Below are 20,836 nucleotides of genomic sequence, written 5' to 3'. Positions count from 1 at the left end.
CCAGGAGCCAGGCTGGTGGGGGGAAGCATCTTAAAAGGAAGACCCAGCACTACTCCAAAGCCTACTCACAAGTCTTGGGGTCAATGGCCTTGGAAGAGGGCCTGAGGCTATCTTCCTCCCCGTTGAATGATCCTTGAAGGATCCCTGCTCCCGAATCCCAGTCACCTCATATAGAGTCCTCCTCCTTTTCTTTCAAACCTCCATCTGTTGCCATGGTGACAGAAGCAGATAGGCAGGAGCATCCAAGGCTCCCTTTTCCTTCTTGCCTCCTTTAGTTGGGGCTAAGTTCTGACCCCCACTGTGCCCCAGACACTTCGCTGGTCATGGAGCCAGCTTCCTTGCTGTGCCCTTGCCTACTGACAGCCCAAAAAGAAGAGGTGCTCAGGGACATCCTGGCTGGAGCCCATGGATTATTCCTAGGTGGGTAACCAGCCCCCAGAGTCAGGGAATATGGCTTCTTCTTTCTGTGTCTACTACTCACAAAATTTCCAACGGCCCAGAGAGCAGAGGAGACGTCCAGCACCCACTGTTGCTTAACCTTGGGGACTCAGAACTGTCCAGGACCCAGAGCAGCCAACAGCAGGGGCTGCCTGAGACTTGCTGTCCAGTGCGCTGCATGGGGGTCCTTCTCAACACGACTCTGAAGTTCTCCCCACTCCACAGAGCAGAATGTGAGGGCATCCCTGCTATGAGATACCTGGACCTCAAACTAGGCTGCATGACCTAAAGGCCACATGACAAATAAGTGGCAAGTTGGGAAGGGGACATGGACCATCCCTAGGGCCTTCACAGTTCCTATTCTCCTGCTTTGAACTGTCAGTGGGCCCCCTGAGACGTGATGTCCAGCATTCCCACCTTAGCCACATCCTATAGCAATCTCAGTAGACTTGACTTATAACGGCTACAAGAATTTCAGACGTCCATTTGGTCTTGGATTCAGCGTTTATGCACTAAGTCATCAGACGATCAGGAGAACCTACCCAGTCTTCACCCCTAAAGCGTCCTTGTGTTCTCTGCAGCCATGGCCCACTTCCATCACTGTCGTGGTCTGCCTTCTGCAACCTCACAAACTGGTTCTCATGGGACATTACCCCGGTCCTTGGGATACCACGTTGACCCTGACGTAAAAGTGACTTCTACAATCCAAACACATCCCAGAGTAACAAGCTGGTGTGAATGGAGACATGAGGCCCATTGTATCCAGAGAGCTCTGGTTTACCAGGGGCATCGCCAGTACCCTTAAAGCTATGACAGGTGATTCTCCAGTGAGACATAGATGACTGAAGAAACTGTCCTCACCTGCCAGCACAACCATGACAGGAGCCTAGAGTGTTCAGAATGCTCCAAGACCATGTCAGTTCCTCAGGATAAGGGACCAACTTCCTGGGAAGGGGAAACCTTTATGTCAAGGAAGACACAAAGAGACAGAGAAATAAGGGAAACCCTGATAACCATATCTATAGCCTTGGCAGGGGCACCTCCCCAGCGGCTGGGTCACAAGTCTAGCTCTCCCTTGTGTTCCCAGGATCAGCACAATAGGCAGGTGAAGGGGTTTGACTTGGCCCTAACTCTGTGACCAGGCTAAGGTCTACAGGTAGATTCAGAACCAATACTGGACTGGTAATGTGGGTGTTTCCACGTAAGACCCAACACCCCAACCTTGCCAACTGGCTTAGTCCTCATGGGTCTGGCAGGAACGATATATTCAAGCTAAGGGACAAGGAAAACACGGGTCCTCTACAGTTGTTTCAATAGCTATGCCCTAGAGTCTGACCCAGACCCCTGGTGTGAAAAATGACATGTGGCATAGGCACTGAACTCCAAGCTCCTAAAGCCAGGACTCAGAAAGGGCAGGTGAGCCTCCCCAAGGGCAGACCATTAACATGTACAAGAATGGGGAGCAAGGGCTAGACAGAGGAAGTGCCCCCAAGGCAGACTGGAAGCCCCACTGAGGAGGCGGCTTGGGGAAAGCTAGACTAGGGCTACACTTTCCCAGAACAGGAACTGGGTCTCACAGGTCCTCCATGCTAGCAAGAGGGAACAAACAGACTACATGTTGGGTGTCCTAGAAGGAGAGGTTTTGGGAGGCTAGGGCGATGCTGATCTCGAGAGATGGAGTCTACAGGTCCCTGACACACTCCAAGGTCTACTGTCGATATCCCACAGTGAGGGATGGGAGATAGTTCCATGTCTTCCATTCATGGAGAGAGAGAAGAGGAGAGGAGGGGAGGGGAGGGGAGGGGAAGGGAGGGGAGGGGAGGGGAGGGGAGGGGAGTCCCCAAGTACCTACAGTGAAAAAAAAATCCTTTTCTCTTGATCAGTCACAGCCTAGTAGCTGCTGCCCCAGCCCCTGAAGAGGTAGCTCAGATACAATCTTGGTGTGATGTCAGTGAAGCCCCATCCGCAGCTAGAGCCCCAGCAAGGCATTAGCAGACACTTATATCCAGAGAAGCCCACCAGCAGGAAGAGTTATCCAAGACCCCCATAGGAGGCCCCAGCCTCCCCTAGGGAGCATAGAAGGCACCCTCACAGTTCCCTTGTGTAGGACAGCCTTCCCCTAGCTCCCTTATCTGGGGCTACAAGTCCTGAAATTTATAGGGCACACAAGGAATCTAGCAGGATACTCTCTGTACACCACTCCCAGTATCCGTGCTGGAGCCTCAGCAAGTTCTGGGAACTCCCTTTTTACTGAGGCATATCCATAGAGGGGGGTGGGGACCCCCCACTCCAATCCCTGCAGTGCCAGGTGATCACATTACATTTCTATTAACCGGTCTCTGCAATTCAATACTGTAAAATTATCCCAATGAGGTATTTTTGATGAATCCCTTATCTGTTCAGTAATTCAATTGAGGGAACCATTTGTCTAAGCTGGTGTCCTAGTTAAGGAAGCCTTGCTCTTCCTACCTCCCTTGGTGCAGGACCTAGGGAATGGAAGCAGGCGATTAGGCCGCTGGCTGAGTCACTTTCAGAGTGACATGCCTGGAGACCCAGAAGGAGAAGGTTCTGAGGGAGTATCACTGTCCTGGAAGGCATGTTTAGGATAAAGGTGGAAAGATGAAGGGGGGCTGATACTCACACCTAGAGATCCAACATTAAGAACTCCCACTGGCCTCCATGAGGTTGTGGGTAGACTCCCACCTTCTGGATGCATACCATGTGTGCAAAGGAGGCACAGCTAGTGACAGTGCTCTGGACAGCAGCTGTCTAGCTTCTGACAGTGTGGGGCAATCTATAATGCTCTAGGAAGGTGGGGGCCTGGAAGGAGCCACTTCAGCCTGTAGACTTAACTGTGAGGTCCAGACAGACAGACACCTGCTTCCATACTCCCATGTGCTAGCAGAAGTCTGAATCCTGTAGTTGCTATTTTCTGCTTTGCACCTGCCAGGCCCCACCCCTTCAGTGCCCAAGGGATGGGCAGTGGGGTTGCCATGGTGATGAGGTTGGGGATGCCTTCCTTGGGAAGCCCCAGGGAGTCTCTATCATCCCACACACAGGCAGACATGGGAATTCAGACCTTCACAGACACACCAGTCCTATACATATGTGGGTGTGCATGCACATGCGTGCGTGTGCACGTGCACACACACACATGCATACACCTGCACACTGTGACACAGGCCTGTAGATCTGCATGCACCCTCAAATCCCATCCCAAAGCAGAAGACTCCAGGCCTCCTCGTCTGAGCATCCTGGAGTCTTCACACTCGGGTCCTCTGACAGCCCAGCAATGGACCACTCCAATGTCTTCCGAGAAACACGGCCAGTACTAGAGACAACTTGCAAGACCCAGTGATGTCCCAATTTCACTTTCACAACCACCATCAGTGCCCCTTAGCAACATCCTCTATGGGCATGTGGTGCTCTGGTAGGTCATCCTGGATCTTTCACCAGCAGAGCCCCAGTATCACCTTGAGGAATTCAAGGGTATAAAAGGCCTCCATCCTTAGTCTTTCAGGGACACTTCTGCCCTGTTACAGTTGGCAGCTACGAGCACCAATAGGCCAGCATAGGCAAATCCACTCTCCCCATGCAGGTGGGACCCCACGCCCGCCTTGTACCAACTCTGTTGTAGGAATCCACTGCAGTGAGCAGCTAAGACAGAAGCTTTAACTAAGAGAAAGCTGAGGAGTCCAGCTGTTGCCTATGTGTTCTTATAGCCAAGGAGAAGAAAGCAGCCCGGCCAGCACTATTCTCATGCCCAGGGAGGCAACCTTTCTGGAGGAACCATACACAGTTCAGGGACCCCGCCGCCCCACCCCAAGGGGAAATGCTGCTCAGATAATCAGATAGACAGACAGATGGGCCCATGCCTGGCCTATAATGCCAACGGGAGGCCCCAGTCAAAGAAGGGAATCACACTGAACCCTGCAGTCACCTGCTGTCAGGGACAGAAACCCTGGCTCCACCCCTGTGCCAGTGCCTGCCTGCACACTCTCAAGCAGGAGGCCAGTAATCTGCAGTAAGGTAATAATAGAATCTGCTTAGTGGGCAGCAGGCAGGAAGGACAGGGAGAGGAGAGAAGCAGAGCTTGCCGGCCCACACTCTGGTACTTCCAAACAGCAGCATCTGTCCCCAAGTACCACTGCGCTACTGTCCAACTGAGAAACCTGGCATTAGTCTGCCTCAGCCACCTCTTCCTCTCCAGGCTGGCACTTAGGCTGGGGGTTGCCTTGTCCCAAGAGCTCTGCCGGTCTTCATTCCAGTCCCCAGTGGATAACAGAACTTGAAGTCAGAAGGCCTGGTACTGGGTTCCAGGTAGGGCCATCTGGCTGGCTATGTCCTTGTGTACCTACTATGAAGTCTATGGCTCTAGGAAGGAGCCCCTTAGAAGAGGCTGTGACAGAAGAGGGAGGGTCAGGAAGTGTATGGCACTGGGGATGGGAACAGATCTGGGAAGGGCAGACAGAGAAAGGAGTGGGCACAGAGAGGTGAGGTCTGCCCAAAAGAGCTGACCCTGGTACCTCAGGTCCCATAGCCCTGAAGGCCTTGGGGTACTGGAAGTCAGGAGGCAAACCATCTGACCCTGGCAAGCCTCCCAGGGCAGCTGAAGCCTGACTGGAAATGCTGTAGGAAATGCAGGTGCTACTGACGGGCTGGGAAAGAGCACTAGCTCTGGAAGTTTCCACCTAGAGAGTAGGTCAAACCGCATTAGGCAGCCAAACCCAAACTAGGCAGCAAAAGTGGGCCTGGAGGCTGGCAGTTATTTGTGAAGATACCTCCACCCAATCCAGGTATCTACCAGCAAGAGACCAACTTCAAGAACATCAGATTAGCACATGCCACACCAGTAATTCTGTACTATGGAAAGCGGCACCCATCAGCTCAGGACCCACAAGCATTCTTCCGGATGGGATTGTCATCCCAGAACCACATCAAAAGATACAAGGCAAAGGTCCCCACAGTGGCCTATGAATCAAAGACAATGTAACCAGGGATGACAGTCATCAGCCTGCCTTCTTGGGCCTGAGAACAGCTGCCACTGACCCCAAAGTGACCTAAACCAGGCTCTGTGTTCCTCTCCTCCAGATGATGCTAGGATATATCAGATAGTGCAGAGGCCCCATAGGTTTGTATGAGGGAGAGCATGTGACACTAGAGAGAGGCTAGGCCAGGGTACTGCTGAAAACTCACTCCTGCCTGTATGTGCTAGTATGTCTAGGACAGTAGGCCAAGATCTAGGGGACAAAGGGACTACCAAGGGTCTATGGCAGGCCTATAGCACTCTTTCCCCACAGACACTGGGTCCTGATGTCACTAGGTAGTGTTTCACTGGGATGGCCCTTAATGTGCCCTCTCAGGGATGGGACCGAACACTGGGCTTGTGAGCTCACTCACTGGACAGAGCTATGCCTACCTTATCATCCTGTGGCATTTGCTATATACTGTCAGTGACACTAACAGCTAGTTGTAAGTCCTCTGAGTTTTGGGGTTTGGTATCCACAATCCTCCAATCTGAGATGAGCCTGCTTCTTTATAGATACCCCAACAGCTGTTCCCACACTAATATTCTGGCTAGCAGCCTCTTCAGAGCCCCCAAGGCTTCTCCTTATTCCAAACATCACCTGTTTCCAGTCACTACCATCTCCTAGTTAGCCTGAGGGGGTGACAGGAAAGATGGACTCTGTGTTCATGGAACCATCAGGGCTGACCTAAAATCAAGCCCCGAGGGAGTGAAGGTTGGAGAAGCCAGAGGTGAGCATCAGCAACCTCTCACCTCCTAGAGGTAGGGTTCAGGAATCAGCATGGCCTACAGCCAACCTCTCCCCAGTCCATGTCCCAACAGCTACCCAAAGTTATCACATTCCTGAATGTCATCAACCCTTAGAACTATGAAACAAGGGATACCCAGGAGTGAGTACAGGAAAGGCTGCATCAACAGTAAGAGGTCTGCCCTCACCCCAAGATACCCACATGAAAGGCCATGTCATCCTCCTGCAGTCAGAGCCACTCATGGGAGGATCTACCACCAAGAGGTCAATGTCAGAGTCTGTATCAATGAGAAGCATTCTCCTCCAGAGTCAGTTGGAGGCCTACACCTAGCATCCTTGGGTATGCAGGCCAGGTCAGGACCAGCAACACGAGGACCAGTGTGCATACGTTTCCATTAGCCCATAGACAGTCCATGCCCCAACAGTGACCCAAGGCCATCACAAAACCCAAAGCTATCCCTCGGAAACAAATATAGAAATTCACCAAAGACCCCTGAGTCCCTCACATAGCTTGGTACAGCTAATTCTGGGGACTGAAGACTAGCAGCTATCAGAAGCACCTTTCCCCCAACCCCACCTGGTGGAAGTGGTGGACTTCAGCACAGTGTTGCTGGACAGCTCCCAGCTTGCCAGGAGCAAAGACCTGACTTAGACAGGATCTCCTGTCTGAGACTATCCCCCAAGAAGGACCCAGGGACTTGAGACTTGCCAAAGGCTTTCTCTGCAAACTAGGGTAGACAGGGGTAACTAGATGTTGGCACCCAGCAGTCAAGGGCTGGGCTCAGTCAGTACAGAGTGGGCATAGGTCTGGGGCTGCTCAGGACTCCCGAGCCCTAACATCTTTCATACATACACATGGACTTACAGATGGAAGAAAGCTATGCTCTTCGAAGTTGCCACAGTAGCTTGCATACCCAAGATTCCTGTGTTCGAGAATGAACCCCAATTCACAGGCACTAAGCTTAGCCTCTGCAACAGCAGCTCCAACTCCAATGGAAATGCACACATTCTCCAGGGGCTCTCCCATGCCAGTTCCCAGCATCTGCTCGATGCCAGGCAATGTGACCGTGCCTGTCATTGCTCACTGGCCCCAGCTCCTAGCACAGCTTCTGGAGGCCACATAGAGGCCATACATTAGTGTGTTAGCATAAGAGCTCCACGAAGAGAGGTGCTAGGATGTGGGGTTTGGAGCAAGAGGCCTGGGCAGGGTGGTTTGCTAAACTGAACTCCATGCCTGCTGTACCCACTGTCCATCTGCTGGAAATGTAGTATACCTAGAGGATCTTACAAAACCTTCACACTCTGACTGGACGGAAGTCCTCCTCCCTAGGGATGGAAGCTATATTAGGAGCCATTTGGGCAGGGGGCAGAGACTGCTGCCCTGCCTGGCATACAAGAAAGCCCGCTCTGAGAAGCTACTCTGGCATACAATTCCACAAGATATTGAGAGACATGGCCTGAGCTGGGATGCCATCCTTCTGGCCCCACCTCTACCTCAGCTGCTGAAAGGCTCAGGACAGATGGTAGGGTCTTGAGAGGCCCACCCCTCCTAGGCTTTCTGGAGCAACAGATCAGCAGATGGAGGCAGCCAATGGAAGAGGTCCAGTCCCAGGAAAGCTCTTTACTCTCAGACCAGAACTGGACCAGGGTTTGCTCTAGAAGTCAGAGTTACTTCTGGGGTGTTAACAGCTCTGTGATCCTCGGTGTCAGTGTCACTGTCACTGTCTCTCTCTCTCTCTCTCTCTCTCTCTCTCTCTATATATATATATATATATATATACATATACACACATACATACACACACACACACACACACACACACACACACACGAATATTACCAGGTAGGATTTGTTTCCAAATAAATAGAGTCGAATTAAAACTGGGTGCACAGTGCTGATGGCTGGAGCTGAGCATGTCAGGGAGGGAAATGCTGTGATTTAGAGACTCCTCTACATCCTATCTGGAAATGCCATAATCCAGGTCAGACCCAGCACTGGGCACACAGTTTCCATAACAGCCACAATCCACAGAAATCCCCCATGGCTTAGTCTGGGAGGATGCCCTTTAAGCTGGAGACCCACAGCTGGCTTCCTGCCAGTAAGTCCCCTTCTTCCATGCCCACCAGGCTGGAGCCAGAGCCAGGGTGGGATGGGCTGCGTTCAGTAGGAATGCAGGGATTTGCTTGAGGTTCTGTGGGCATGTGACAAGAGACAGATCCAGCCCACTCACTAGTCCAGAGCCTGTGAAAACAGCAGAGGTGCCATTCTGAGCCTCAAGACGCTGGGCCCATGCAGCATCCTCTTGGCCAGCAAAGGTGACCGCAGTCCTGTCACCTCTTACTGCCCGCTGCTACTCAAACAAAGGCTCCAGGAAAATTCCTGTGGTGGAAGGAAGGGGTGAACAAACATAAGGGACTATGTACCTTGTTTCTCTTCATGCCTCAGGCCCCTTAGCCTGATCCCACGGTTGTCACTGGGCACAGCGTGAGGCACAGAACTGCCCAGTCTCATGTAAGAGCATTCTCCTGGCATCATCTCATTTTCATGCCCCCACTGACATATACACAGGGAAACAGGCACGGAGTAGAGGGAATTCCCTATTGTAGTCTGGTATCTCAAACTGGAGATCCTACCCAGAGATACGGCACACAAACTATGCCATAGGACAGCCACAACTCCAGAGCCTCCAGACAGTTGCAAACACTACTTGCAGTACCATGGGATAGGGCTTGCCTAGCTCCTAGGTGGGATGGACTTGCCTCTGGTGGGAATCAGGTCAGAGGAATCATGCCTGCAGCCCCATCGGTCCAATGGAAGGTGGCACAATGTGACTCCAAAGACTAGAAACCTGATGATGATGTGTGTGAGATCCAGCTGCTCCCCAAACCAGCAAAACTCTGTGCCCCTCAATATGGTCTAAAATGAGAAGGGTTGGCATTCTGGGTATTTGGGTCACACTGAGCATACATGCCCTCATCACTTAGGGTATACCAGGCCTTTGTTCACCTCTGAAGGTGCAGCTAATAGCACCAAAACAAGCCAGAGGCTATGTTTAGAAATAAAGTGGAGGGTGGGGCTTGAAGCTCATTGACCTGAGGGAGGGACTTCACCTGGCTACACAAGACACTGAACAAACCCTTACCTGGCCAATGGATTCCAGGCCCAGAGCATGAACAACTCCATCTTAAGGACAGCCTTCCCAACTCCAGCATCAAGGTGGCCACTCTGGCCATTACCTTTCCTCGGGCAAGGACTTCTGGTCAGGTTGAGGGAACTCTCAGTCCAGGATAGAGGCCACATGCTGAGAAAACCAGTATCCAGGGGCCCACAAGCCCAGGAGAGCTTGTGGAAAGCTGCCCATTTGGTAGTAATCCTGCCAAGCTGGTTTCACTCTGGCCACAGCTTCTCAGGGACCCACCACCATGTGACTCAATCTAGCAGCCCTACTCTGAGCACTGAGGGCTCACCGGGCACTTCCACCACTACTCCCATGCTGATACTTTCACCCTTGCAAGGGCTGTAGGCAGCTGGGGTGACTGGGACTCCCAGGCCCAGCCGTCCCTCACCAGGCACATTCAGTCTCTCTGCGCAAACCGCCCACGGCTCTCAGCCTCAGCTGACGTGTAGCCACCCCCACCTGCGTCACTAGCCCTGAGGCAGCTGTCCAGGCTGCCCTCAAGCCTCCGTCCAAAGGCCAGGAAGGCCAACTCTGTTCTCAAGACCCTGAGTGGGCAGTGACAGTGTGAATGTTCCTACAGCACTTCTGTCCCCAAGAAGGCTAAAGGATTTGTGTGCCAGAGACCCTCAAAGGAACCTTGTAATCCCACTGGCCCCCAGACAGCTCTGTGCCCTCTTCTAGCCATTCCAGAACCACAAGGGACCAAAATTATCCATTCATGCCCGACCAGACTCACAAGGATGCTGTGTGCACCCAGAGAAGGTTGCTATGTCTTCCCACACAATTAGGAAGTGGGGACACTACTCCACTCTACGTGGATTGATAGGTCACTCAGGAAGATGATGTCAAGCTCTATGTCTGGGGCAAGATCCCAGACCCAGCTTATGACCAGCATGCCACCCTCAAAAGGGGGAGGTTTCTTATCAAAGCGATGGACTTTCAGGATATTGTCCAGCAGGCGGGGCTGGCTCCCAGCTGCTGGGATCCAGAACACTGGCCCTTTAGAGGCAACAGAACAAGGCCTGGACCAAGTGGGCTGGGCCCTGAGTGATAGCCACCCTGGCACAATCCCTGCTTTGTCCCTGAAGCTGTAGCCGAGGCCCAGCCTCCATCCTGTTCAGAACCCTGGTGAGCCTGGCTCAGCAGCATCTCTGGGCAAGGCCTTATGGAGGCCTGTGGGCAGCATGGATGTTAGGCTGGGACCTGAGTTGCTGGGCACATTAGCTACCATGCAGGTATGCTCAGGTCTTACTACTGACCAGGACAGAAAGCTCTCTCATGGACCTATAAACTCCCTACAGAATAGGACAAAACAAGGGGCCCCATCAAACAGAGAAGTCCACATCTCTCCCACAGTATTCCCAAGAAGGGCTTACTTGCTCCTATCGACATTCAGTTTTGGAGCCTCACAAAGTCCCAAGAAAACCCCATTCCCAAAATTCATTTGTAAATGGGGCCTAAGGCTTAAAGCCTTTCTACTATAGTTAGCAGCGTCCAGAGTCAGCAGCACAGAATTGTCTCCACCAAGTTCCAAGTGGGCACAGGACTCCTAGGCCTGGCCCACAAAGGACAGCCTGCACAACCAGGTGTTAACCTACCCCAGGGACACTCCAAAAGAAATACCCAAGTAGGTCATTGTGAAGGTGTCCTCCTCGATATTTTGCCAGAGCCAGACAACTAAACTTCCTAGCAACTTGCACCACCCTTAGTGATAACTGGTGGCTGTCCTGGGGAGGACCTGCTGTTCTACATGTGGCACAGAAACTGGGTACCAAGATAGGAAGGGGTGAAAACTATATGTTCCCCCAGGACCCACTCCATAAACACCAGGGGAGAATCTAGCACAAATGGTCAGGGCACAGGGACACACTTGACAGGCTGTGTCCAGGAGTGGGCCTGTCTGGTGCTTCTAATGGGGGTGGGAGGTTGGGGGTGGGGTACAGGGCTTGCCGGCCTTATACTACTGTTCATGTGACTAACCAGAGAGGAGAGCAGTGCACAGCAAATTAAGGGGGAGTCTACACACCAGTTGACACAGACAATGTCTGACCACTTTCAGAGAAAGGAAGGGCAGCCAGGGAAATGGTGGGGCCCGGAGCCCCACAGAGCCTCAGCCCACCACCACACACTTCTGTGGTGACTATGGATTAGCCAAGTGGCACTCAGCCCTGAGACTGTCTGATGATCCATCAGGGACAAAGCCTGAGGAGCGGCTGCAAGAGCTGACTCTGCTTCGAGCCGCTGTAAGGGTTAGCGCTGGACCTGCTTCAGTGCAGGTATGCAGGACAGCTCTCTCTACCGCTTCGAGGTGCAGTTCTCCCTCGTGCCCTTCCTATGGCAGGGCAGAGGTCTAGAGATAGCCCGCTCTGGAAACCTGCCCTGCATAGGCCTAGTCCACCAAGGCTCTGATGTATAGTCAGGCCCATGGGCACACCGAGGGAGGCTCTGTGTGGACACGCATCACACCTTAGATAAGCATCCTTTCTCCTTGCCAATACAAGCACACCCCATTCCATGGCAGGAAGCTCACCGGGTCATGAAAAGGCCTCCCTGGTCTTCATCACTGCTTGTAACAAGGCAGAGACCCACGTGCACAGGGACACAGATGCACTCTGAGCCACCTAAGTGGGCTGGGACAGGATGGAGACCTGAGGTTCCCTCACTTCTACCAAAAACACTTATTCTTCGAGCACTCCTCCCCTTCCATAGCCTCTGTGCCTGCAGAAACAGCTCTCAAGGAGAAGAGGAACTCCTGAGCAAGTGTGAACTGTAGGAGGAGGGCTAGCAGTGCCCAGGCTTAGCTACGGAGAGGGGCAGGAAAGAGCAGAAGAGAGGCAGGATAGCTGCGTGTCACCTGATATGAGCTCTGAGCAAGGCCCCGGGCAGGCAGCAAATCCTTTTCTCTGTTCCCAGTAAGCACAATTCTCTCAGAGTGCTAGCTTTGAAGCCGCACTACCCTCACCTGTGCAACTAGGTCAGATGGCCAGAGCCAGATGGGAAGGAGGAGGCTTGTAATCTACAAGGGGCTCACAGCAGGGACCAGAGGAGCGTGGTGAGTAGTGATCACCAGACACTGTATGTCACCCACCTTCATTGCCGAAATGGCCACCAGGCCCTTTCCACCCATAGTTATGGGCTCTGGGCCTTGGCCCCACACAGCTTCTGACTCAGCCCTCACCAGCCTGACCCATCTACAGGGACTGAAACAGAAGATAATCGATAGTTCCTGCTTGACATTCAAAAAGTTCCCTGGTCCAACAGCCACCTTTACTCCTGCTCCTGTTCACTTTACCACCCTCCACCCATGAGCACCAACACCCCTGGTCTCGGCAGGTGTGCTACGTGATTCTCACCTGTCTTCCTCTACACCTGTCTCCCTTCCCACCCATCTCTTCCCACTTACTTGTCTCTCGTCTGTTTCTTCTCCCACCTGTCTTTCACCTGTCCTCTGATCTGCCCCTTCACCCTTCTCCCTCACCCATCTCTCCTCTGTCTTGGCTCTCCATGACCCAACTCTTCACCCTGACCTAAATCTCCTTGACCCATCTCCCCAGTCGCCTGTCTCTCTTACCCTTCTCTGCCTCGTCCCACCTGTCTCTCCCTCACAGACTTCTTCTACCCCATGATTCATCTGCAGCTTGGCAGTCATCAGAGCTCTCTCCCAACCTCTCAGTGGCTGCTTGGAAGTGTGAAATGGATGATGATTCGTCTCTCACTGTGACAGCCGATCTACTGCCTGTGAGCCCAGTCAGGATGGAAGGAAGGCTGTCCTGCTCATTCTTTCCCTTGCCTTGGCCTGACTGACCACTTCTTGCATAGTAGCAGGCCCTGTCATCACCCCCTATAGTAGGTCTGTGCTGGCAAGTATGGTCTCTCTCTCTCTCTCTCTCTCTCTCTCTCTCTCTTTCTCTCTCTCTCTTTCCATCAACACAGGCTAGAGTCATTTGGGAAGACAGAAGATCAATTGAGGAAAAAAAAAATGACCCCACCAGATTGGCCTATAGACAAACCTATGGGACATTTTCATGATTAATGACTGATTCAGGAGGACCCATTCCATTGTGAGTGACACCTCTTGGGTAGGTAGTCCTGGAGTTGCACGGGAAAGCAGGCTGAACAAATCAGGAGGAGCAAGCCAGCAAGCAGCATTCCTCCGTGCCCCTGCTTCGGTTCCTGCTTCCAGATTCCTGCCTTGCCTTCAGATCCTGCCATGACTTCCTTCTATGATGGACTGTGATGTGCAAGCTGAAATAAACCCTTCACTCCCCAAGTTGCTTTTGGCTATGGTGTTCTAGCACAGCTATAGAAGTCCTAACAAAGACAAGGTCCTACAGGCCCTCTCGGGCTGTGAGCCCACAAAGGCAAAGTTCTAGTATGGGTAGAAAAGTATCCTGCCTCTGACAGGCAGAGCAGTGAGGCCATCTAACTGTCTGGAGGCAACATCTTGAGGTACACCTTCCCATAGGTGATGGGGCTTACACTGTTCCACAAAGTTCACTGCCACCAGACTATGCCCATCCATAGCCCCAAGAAGCAGCTTCTGTCTGGATAGACAGATACAAGCAAAATGGAGCAAGGGTTAGTGTTGAAATGAGCAGGTGGGTAAAAACCGAAAGCCATCTGTGTGTGTGTTCCCAAGACATGTGGTCATGCCAGGAGAAGCCCTCAGATCAGCATGTAAGCAGGGCAGCAGTGGACAGTGGTCTGGCTTACACTCCCTCATCAAGCCTTTCTGGCAAGAAGTCTGCCTCTGCCTGATCCTGGTGTAGCAAAGAAGGCTGAGATACAGCAATTCTGCTGACATCTGCTGCTAATTGACCAGGTTCAGCAGATACAGTCAGGATCTACCTACAGCCACCAGAACGATCCTCCAGTAGTATAGCAGGCAGACACTCAGGATGAACAGTCTCCTGAGCGGCACATTTGCACTCCTTTGTCGCTCAGTAGTCCGGAGAGAGGGCGCATCCAAGGATCCAGGAGCACGATTGCTAGGGTCCTTCTATATCACCTGCCATCACTGTGTCATTAACTATAGGACCATGTAATGCCACAGAGAAAACAAGGAGACCAGCCCCTGCCCAGAGTCCACAAGGCACCGTGCATCATTCCCTGCTCTCATCACTTACACACCCAGGGCTTCTTTTAACAACGTTTTATTGGTACAATTAGATTATTTCACTGTCCCCTGCATTCTGCTACTCCAGGCTCTTCCCTCACAAACTACAGTTGCTCATCCCAAGAAACATGCAGAACTCAAGAGAACACCAGCTGCCTATGCCTTTCACTCAGTCCTGGGCCCCTTGATCAGTGCCTTGGTGTTGACTGCTCAGCTCAGGGGTTGACTCCAGGGTGGGAAGCCCTGGGGCTTGGAAAAAAAAAAAACCCACCTGCCTTTGGCTCAGTGACATCACAGTTACGAGCCTCCAAGAGAACTCAGCCTGGTCCACCTTCTTCTCAAATATCATCTTCTACCACTGCCTCCCTGAAGCCCCAGGGGTGCTTGTAGAAGGCTCCCAAGCCCCCACCTGAACCACGCTGCACCTCCCCACTGTCCTCCACTCCCCGGCCTGCACTGGCTCTGGGGAACTTTTTCCAAAGAGAAAGGAGATGTGGGCAGCGCCAATCGGACCTTTGGGCAGCCGAAGACAGGCCAGTCCTGGGAGAAGAAAGAAAATGGCTGAGTCCCAGCCTCCCACAAAGACGACTGTGTGAATGCGCCTCGCTGACCAGATGAGGGGGCTGACTAAACCTAGGCTGCCCCAGAAAGCTGGCCAAATGTAAGGTAGTTCACGGCTGGTCTATGGGAAAGCTGTGCAGAAATGGAACCTGTCCAGGGAAAGACAGTGAGGACTCTTGGGGAGGTTCATTTCTGCTGTAGGCCCTGGTCTGTTTCAACCGCCAGGCGGTGATGTATGGCCCAAGCCCAGGAACCGTCACCCTCTACCTCCCCAGGGAAACCCAATGTCGCAGACGCTCGGGCTTGAGACTGGGTGCAGAAGAAGGCGCTGTCCAGCTTTCCTTAGGTTCCTGCGCTGTCACCCCCACCAGAACGGGAGGTCCAGCCTAGGAAAGCCAGGCCAGGACCTGCCGGGCGGTGGCCGCTGCCTGGAGGTGGGGGTCATGCGGCCGGGACGCAGCTGCTCAGGCAGCACGCCTATTAACGCGGCAGACGGCAGATGGGCGCCCGCTCGTCCCCCTCCTCCCGCGGCACAATGGGCCCGGCGCTCGCTCCGGCGCACAATGCGGGCCCCGGGCCGCGCACCTGCAGCGGGACTGCCAGGAGTCGCCAGGCCCGGCCCATGCTGCCCCAGTCGCCGTGCGCCCCAGGCCGCGCTGCATGTCCTTGGGCTGCACCCGCCCTCCTGCAACCGGTGGGCTGAGGGGCTCCACCGCGGGACCCAGGAGTGCGGCGGCCGCCGGCGCACCGCCGCCCATTGTTCGCGGCCGCCGGGCCCAGCCTGCAGCATCCCTGCTCTGCGGCCTCACTCGGCCCCACCCGGCCGGTCAGCACGGTCTCCCTGGCCCCACGGCCGCGCGCCCGCCCTGCATCCCGGCCCCGCCCGCGCCCCCAGCCGCCGGCGCGCACGCACCTGTCTGCCCCTTGCCCAGCGTCTTCTCCAGCCGGTAGGGCCCCACATACTGCGCGTGCTGCGCCCCGCCGCCGTCCTTCCCCGTCGATGTCATCGCTCCCGGGCCCCGCGCCGGCGAGTGGGCGCCCGGGCGCGCGGGCAGGGAGGGGCCGGCCAGCAGTGCGCCCGAGTCCGCCGAGCGCCGTCCGCGCTGACCCGGCCCGCGGCGCCCCCGGGCGGGCCGCGCTGCTCCGCGCCCCCGCCGCCCCCCACGCCGCACCCGTACGAGGCCGGGCCGCGGGAATGCCGCTCTGCCTCTCTGAGAGGACCCGGCGGGCGGGGGCACCAGGCTTCCGCCGCCACCTCCGAGGCCCGCGCCCCGCGCCCCCCCCCAGCGCACGCCCGTCCGCGGCCGTGCAGCCGAGCCCCGCCGAGCAACCGAACCGAGCCACTCAGCCGAGCCCAGACGAGCAGCCGAGCCGCTTCGAGTGCCTCCGAGCCCGAGCCGAGCCCGAGCGAGCGCCACCGGCTGCAGCTACCGTGACAACTGGTGCTTGCAGCTGTCAATCAGAGGCATGGCCCAATCAGCGTCTTCCGCCTGGACCGCCCCGCCAGTCTCTAAGAGCGCGCTGGGCCAGGAAAAGCGAGATTGGGGTGTTGTTGGGGCGGGGGCGAAGGGGAGGCCAGGACAGAGCCAGGAGCCTCCGGAGAGTGCTTTAGCTGCCTGGTGCCTTGTCATTAAAACGAATGCCGGACGGCGCAGGAAGCAGACCTTGGGAAGACGTCCATGTGGTCGCCTTGGTCTAGGGGTTTCTCCCTGAACCCCTGGGTTTTGGAAGGAGTTTTCCGCCCTCGCGAGCGTTTTTCATATAAAACGGGGCCATTGGATCGTGGCAGGGTACTGCAGTCGGTTTTGGAGTGCTGGTCACCAGGCACAGGTGCTCCCTGCAGGGTGGGGATATTGAGCATTGGCAAAGATATGGCACGCAGGCCGGGTTCTGCAGGCGGTGTGGAGATACTGCTTTTAGGTTGGGTTGCTGCATTCACCGTGGGTGCTCTGTGCAGACTAGAGCTCTGAATACAGGTGATCTGCGTATTAAGTGTAATGTTTTATGCCGGGCGAGAGAGCTGTAAGCTGCAGTGTCCAAAATGCCCTGGAAGCCATTCTCCACCCGCTGTTTCTGTTCCCGTGGGAAGAAGGGGACAGCGTTTCTTTGGTATGCCAGTAGACATCAGTATAGCAGGGCCAGTGAACTCTAGCAGAGGCTCTCTGCAGCAGACCCCCTAGTGCCTCCAAGACTTTAGCGGTAGACCCTTTCTATGTTTAAGAGAAGCAGAGAGTCAAGGAGATTCATGGCACCTAAGATCCAGAGAAGCCTCTGAAAAGAGTGTGGCCTTAAGGACGGTGGTGGAGGCGGTCAGGCCTACTGGGACTCTCTTTTTCTTGCATGAAACCCTTGTGTTTCCTTAAGATGTGCTGTGGAAGGTGGTGGAAGAGAACTGATGGCGGCCAGGCTCAGAACTTTACAGATGTGGATTATATTTACTGTGTACTTCAATGGAAGCTACTCTAGTCAACAGTGTACTACTAGGTGAACAAGTCCCAAGGTATGAAGTGTCCCCTCCACCTTCAGCCACCTGCTTGCCCCTGCTCACCTTAGGTGTCACCATGTGAACTTGAGGAGCGCCCCACTCTTTCCAGCACTATCTGGGAAGACCAATGGAGAGTGAGGACATTGTGGCCCATTCAGAGTTCCAATGTAAGAGAGAACTAGCCTTCAGGACAGTTTCCCCTCCAAAGAGCTGGCCTGATCTTTAGAAGTGGTAGATTTAGGGTACTAAATGTTGTCCTGGAATGAGCAGTACTGTCCTGTTAATGGGGACACACAGGCAGTCACAGAGAGGGAGCCTGAGGCCAGTGCTCACACCACTAGGGGCAGTGGTGATTTCTCAGCTGCATGGAAGAGTATTGGGGACCTTGAAGTGGAGTATTAGAGGAGATTTGGCCAGGGGTGGTCAGCTCAAGTAGAACATGGGTACACAAGTACGGGCCAATGATCCACATAAGAGAGGAAAGGAGGTGTCAGGTGTGTCCCCATACCTACCCTGCTGGTTACCTGGCCTCCCTGCTTACCTTCCCACCTTTCCAGTGTCCTTGGCAGCATTTGGTCTGTGGCTATCTATCTTCATCTGGTTCCCAAAAGTTTTATATTCAAGACTCTGCTTTCTCCCTACCTGCAGTCCACTGTCTACCTCTTGGTCTCATCCCCTCTCTGACTGCACATTTTTGTGTGTTCATCTAACCAGTACCAATCAGCAGGTCAGGTGTAGCATCTTTTCTCTTGGATGTGCAGCCCTCCCTCCAGGAACAGCTGTGTCCCTGCTCTACCTATAGCTATACCTAGTGACTATTGCCAGAACCACCTAGAGCCCAGCCAAACCTGTCCCAGAAATCCTCCAAGTCTACAATTTTACAACAGATGGCACACCCCCTATCCCCATCTCTGTGAAATCACAACCACAAACTCTTTGGCCAGTCTGCCATCATCCAGGTTCAGTGGGTAACATTCCAGTAATGGCCAGCCAAGAGGTATTGTGACCATGGCTAGTTCCACTGTATCTTGGGGACAGGAGCTGTGACTGGTCTGGTGCTTTTGAGCAAATTGGCCTGCTCCAGAGTTCCAAAGGGAGGTCCTTGTTCGAACCAAGAGGCCCCTCCGGCAGATCAGCCTCCCACTACACCAGCACTTTCAGAATTACTTAACTCAGGACCAACACCAGATAAAGACAGGTTAAAAAAAAATCAAAAAAAAAAAAAAAAAAAAAGGAAGTGGAAATCCACTACCTAGTAACAAAAATCCTTAATAGAATGTCAGCAAATTGATTCCAGTGATACATGAAAAGAAATCACGGGAACCTGTAGGGATTTTGCCCAGGAATGTCCAGTTAATGTTTTAAACAAATTTTAGTAGGTTAGGCCATTGGGCCAGAAAACCCTAGAGTGCGCATCATTTTAAAGAATGTTTTCCCGTTGCCCACCTAGTGTCTGGATGGTACCAGAGCCATTAGCCTGGGGATCCCACTGTAGCTCCTCAGCCTTCTCCACCTGCTTCATTTGGGTTTTGTTCTGAGACAAGTTCTTTCTATGTATAGATCCAGGCTGGCCTTAAATTCACTTGTGTAGCCCTGGATGGCCTCAAGTTTGCCATGGTTCTCCTTTCTCAGCCTTCCAGTTGTTGGGATTGCAGGCATGTACTGCCATGCCTGTTTTCTGCCTGCCCAGGGACAATGCTACAGAGCATTTAGGGGGACAGCTAGGAGGGAGACCAAGAAGCAAGAAGAGACTCGGAATGCCTGCAGAGCAGGCCGCTTCTAGTTAGCCAGGGCTGATTTAGAGAAAGCAATGAGGTTACACAACCCAAGACCGAGATGTATAGGTCCCAGGACAAAGGCCACTACTTCGGGACTGCTTTTACAAAAATTCAGCCGTGGGGCCTGGACTTGGGAAGGGGCTGATCCATTTGTGGGACTTAAGAATGGCAAGTGGCCAACCTGTATGGCCGTGTGGGGTGTGGTTAGAAAGTCCTACCTCCTCTGGTTTCTCCACCCTGCCTGTTATTCCATTCACATTTGTCCATGAAGGAACTGAGGCTAAGAAAACGCAGCACTGGCCTTGGGAAGGGTTGCTCAGTTCTCCAAAATGTGGATAAGAGACTGTGGATACATCTGAAAAGGACCACAGACACTGTACGCTGGGTGCATTTTCCCACACTTTCAAAAAATTGAAAGCAGACTGGAAGGGTCACCTCTTAACACGGGAGCTTTTGTTTCTTTCCTCCTTAACTGTCTGGCACATGGGATGTTGTTGTACAGAATCTGGGGCCCCCACAGCCAGGGCTCTAGAAGCCAGAGCCAGATGCAGGATTACCCGGAGCAAGGAAAGGAGACATTGTTTCCAAGGCTTCCTGGATCGGTTTAGAGCATTAATCCATTTCCTGGGAAACAGCCCAGGCCCCTGAATGCATTCCCTAGGAGACAGCACCAGGGGGCCCTATCCTGGCTCCTCACTGTCTTGTACGTACAGTATGGCAAAGCAGTGGAAGGCAGGCTGGGAGTACGCGCCCACACCCAGGAAGGAGGAGAGAGGAGGGAGGTTTGCAGTGGCAGTACTAAGCAAATGCAGTAAATACAAGTACTGCAGTTGCCAGGAGCATGCTTATTTTCTCTTCCCTCCACGCCTCGGGAGCAAGCCACTAAGAATTGATGAAGAGAGAAACTGTGTCCGAAGCAATTGAGCAGAGCGCTCTCTGCATGGGGTCTTCCCAGCCCACTGGTAACGGTTGAATCAAGATGGAGCGGTAAGCTATGCCTTCATCCACCATGGATTTTTATTTATTTATTTATTTATTTATTTATCTTTAGCTTGACCCTCCTTGTATTGTCTCATTTAATGAGATGCTTTCTGAGGCAGGGGTGAGGTCCCAGCCAGGAGAGGTGCCCTGCCTTGCATTCTCATCCCGCCTGCTCTTGCCTGTAACGAGATTATTTATAGTTTCAATTTAGTTTTTATTATTATTGCTGTTTGCTTTTCAGAGTTTGGAGATGTACATCAAAGCTTCTCCTGCTTCACGTGTCTCCAAAGCGTTCCTTGGCTGCCAGGGAAGAAGAGCATCACACTCATGGTGAACACTGATAATTAAAGTCAACATCTCTGCACACTGAGTCAATTTATTGAACACCTTTTTTATTGCTAGGTAATCCTGTATGTCAATTCTCTATAGCCAAATAATTGGTGGGTTTCCTTTTTTTTTTTTTCAAATTTAATGTCTCTCATGAAATTTGCATTTAATAAAGGTTGCTTTCCTGCCTTTCTCAG

The 20,836-nt window shown here is 53.2% G+C and overlaps 1 protein-coding gene across 4 annotated transcripts in view; it reads right to left on the bottom strand.

Moving 5' to 3' along the window:
* The window catches only part of Brsk2 (BR serine/threonine kinase 2), a 54,494-nt gene extending 38,084 nt beyond the window's left edge, over positions 1-16,410 (bottom strand). For all 4 annotated transcript variants that reach the window (NM_001276763.1, NM_001009929.3, NM_001009930.3 and 1 more), the window contains exon 1: positions 15,982-16,410. In NM_001276763.1, coding sequence (NP_001263692.1) covers positions 15,982-16,075 — 94 coding nt within the window. In that variant the 5' untranslated portion in view covers positions 16,076-16,410. The remainder of the gene's footprint in view (positions 1-15,981) is intronic.
* Positions 16,411-20,836: the final 4,426 nt, after the last annotated feature.

This window comes from Mus musculus, chromosome 7, assembly GCF_000001635.26.
Source record: "Mus musculus strain C57BL/6J chromosome 7, GRCm38.p6 C57BL/6J".
Lineage (NCBI taxonomy): Eukaryota > Metazoa > Chordata > Mammalia > Rodentia > Muridae > Mus > Mus musculus.
Note: the sequence above shows the minus strand (reverse complement) of the source record. Positions and strands in the feature narration are given on the sequence as shown.